Source organism: Penaeus vannamei, chromosome 15 (assembly GCF_042767895.1).
Source record: "Penaeus vannamei isolate JL-2024 chromosome 15, ASM4276789v1, whole genome shotgun sequence".
Lineage (NCBI taxonomy): Eukaryota > Metazoa > Arthropoda > Malacostraca > Decapoda > Penaeidae > Penaeus > Penaeus vannamei.
The window spans coordinates 39,893,901-39,896,400 of NC_091563.1; the positions used below are offsets into that span (position 1 = coordinate 39,893,901).

Here is a 2,500-nt window from a genome sequence, read left to right on the forward strand (position 1 = left end):
TCTTCGCTCTACTGTACAACCCGGACGACAACAACACCATGATGATAACCGAATATTTCTGGATATATCCAGTTAAAACCAGCTTATCAAGTCAGAAACGTTACTTACCATTCTTACCACCTTGCATGTCCTTATCTGGAAACCGAATTTTCCGTTATAACACGCTTAATATTAAGTCAATAGGGATCTCCACATTCTCAATCAAGCCTATGTCTACGCCTATGATCAAATGATGATTATGAAAAAGAGACATAGAGTAATAATGATAAAAGACCCAACGAAGGAACATGGTAAGTGACGTAGCGAGCGCTGATTGGCTGCCGGTGGGGGCGGGGCAAAAATAACCACTCGCGAGGGCGCTCTTGTAAACATTGAGGTCCACCTTTTTATAAACTTCAATATGGAGCTAAAATGCGGGCATGACAGCCTAGCGACTGGCGATTACACTATGCATGGTACTTTGATGATCCCTTTTAAGATAAAAACACTTACGAATTATCGTTGAAAACTGTCGATGATGTAGATAAACCTCTCCTCGCCCACCCTTGCAGTTTCAACATGCGCTGTATCCGTAGGCCATCACGGACAGGGTTAAGGAGAAAGCTCATGACTAACAAATGCCAGATTGAATATCAATCAAATAAAATCCACACGTAGAGAGTATGCCTGGTCCTGTATGCTGTGTGAGTGTGGGATGCTCGCAGAGTGCAGCATAATAAAACCTGCGTGAGTACCTTGGGGGGCGGGGCCACGGCGGCACCCAAATGCCAGATGCTTGACGATCTCTAGACTTGGTTCCCAGGGTATATCCCTTTGATAATAGATAAATAAATAAATAAATATAAACATATATGTTTTACAGTACAGGGGGTATGCTAACATGTCTGTTGAAACAATAAATTTGTCCTTTTTTTCTCTACTTTATATCCCCGTATTGCAAATCTTGAGGTGTTGGAATGAAAAATCAAGTGTCCAGTAAAAAAAATGTTTTATAACTTCAATTATCATATACAACAATAAAAATACGAGAGACACTTTCATTAAATAGTGTTTAATTAATTTAAAAAATGACTATGTATTTAAACTGAGACGTTAACTAAAATGCATTTCCGACTTTGTGCCTCCCAATGCATAGCTACGTGTCCCTTTTAAGACATGTGTTCATCTGAATGTTGAAGTGTTTACTGTTCTATCAGCTGGTGCGCTCAAAATAATGTGTGTGTACGTACGTGTGTATGATCTCTGAACTGAACAATAGTTGGGGGTCCTCTTCACGTTTGCAATGGCATATCACGAGGGCGATGTCAATGTATCACCCTTATGACGAGTGTGAATAAGAACTCTTTTTCCTGTATTTTTTTCGAATGCCTGTAGTGTTGTATTTTGACTTGTGATAAAAAGGTCAAGCGAACTTCTTTCTGCCTCAAAAAACGCCCATTATAAATTTTCTCGATTCTGAATAATGTTCAAATAATAATTAACGAACTCGTTGTCCCTTGCAATACCATGTGCATACCTTTATTTCAACGAGAATTTCGTGTAGACTTTGATATTTACAAGAAAGATAAGAGGACGAAGATATTAAACACGAAACCAAATTAACTGAAACATTATGGACATCTGTGGCAGTTTCGGTCTGTGAAGCACACGAGGTATATATACAGGGAGGAAATTGTGATTCCATCTCTTTCTCTCAACGAAACCAACAGCGCTAGAAGAAGCTTGTGAGAGCAACAACACAGAAGAAAACCGAGAAGAGGCAACCATGGCAACTAAAAAGGTGGGCTCGGAAGTCCATAGTTAAGCCGAGAGCAACAGTACATTACGGTAGTCCAGCTGTTAGTCTGTCAAATGCGATTGCTTTCACTGACAGAAGTCTATAGAAAGAATTCGCATTTGCTTTCACTGACGGAAGTCTATAGAAAGAAAAGTATTATGGGTACTGTATATAGTTCTTTTGATTCTGCTTGTAACTGTTCAATGAGTAGTTCTGACTGTTAGATATATTCTTAGTGTCCTTATAGGCAAGCAGAGTGCATTCATAGGCCGTTCGTTACGTTAATGAATGACTGTTTAACCTATTCTAACCGACCAAGGCGCGCTAATTGTCTTTATTTAATGCCACTCTAACTTTGGTTATTTGTGAGCTATATTGGGTTCGTAACGTGGCGGACATTGCTCCCAGCAACTCTACACTAAAATAGGAACTAAAATAGATTGCAAACCGTTGTCGCCCATTGCCAAAATGCATATTCTGCTAGATGTGAAATATTTCCATCGCCTTTTTTTTTCCATTAGTCCACTTCATGCTTCATTTCGAGACCGTGTCACGTAGATTGAGGGAGAGCTAAAAAAAAAAAAGTTTCTATTTATAATTTGTACTCAGGAGGAATTAGAAAAGCCTTAGCCGGCTGTGGTTCGTCTAGCCGCCTGAATACGCATGCAGAAGGGGAGTGTCAAGGCTACTGTCATATGAGAAAAGACTATTGAATGAACAATT

General features: G+C 39.5%; 2 protein-coding genes across 3 annotated transcripts in view; one reads left to right on the forward strand and one right to left on the reverse strand.

Moving 5' to 3' along the window:
- The window catches only part of LOC113817447 (dimethylglycine dehydrogenase, mitochondrial-like), a 32,659-nt gene extending 31,946 nt beyond the window's left edge, over positions 1 to 713 (reverse strand). For both annotated transcript variants that reach the window (XR_011399110.1, XM_070130763.1), the window contains exon 1: positions 493 to 713. Coding sequence is in view for 1 of the 2 variants with exons in the window: in XM_070130763.1 (XP_069986864.1) it covers positions 493 to 608 (116 nt within the window). In the remaining variant the exon portion in view is untranslated. The remainder of the gene's footprint in view (positions 1 to 492) is intronic.
- Positions 714 to 1,634: 921 nt separating this feature from the next.
- LOC113817434 (betaine--homocysteine S-methyltransferase 1) overlaps positions 1,635 to 2,500 on the forward strand; it is a 13,266-nt gene continuing 12,400 nt past the window's right edge. The window contains exon 1 of the mRNA XM_027369504.2: positions 1,635 to 1,780. Within this exon, the coding sequence (XP_027225305.1) occupies positions 1,766 to 1,780 (15 nt within the window). The 5' untranslated portion in view covers positions 1,635 to 1,765. The remainder of the gene's footprint in view (positions 1,781 to 2,500) is intronic.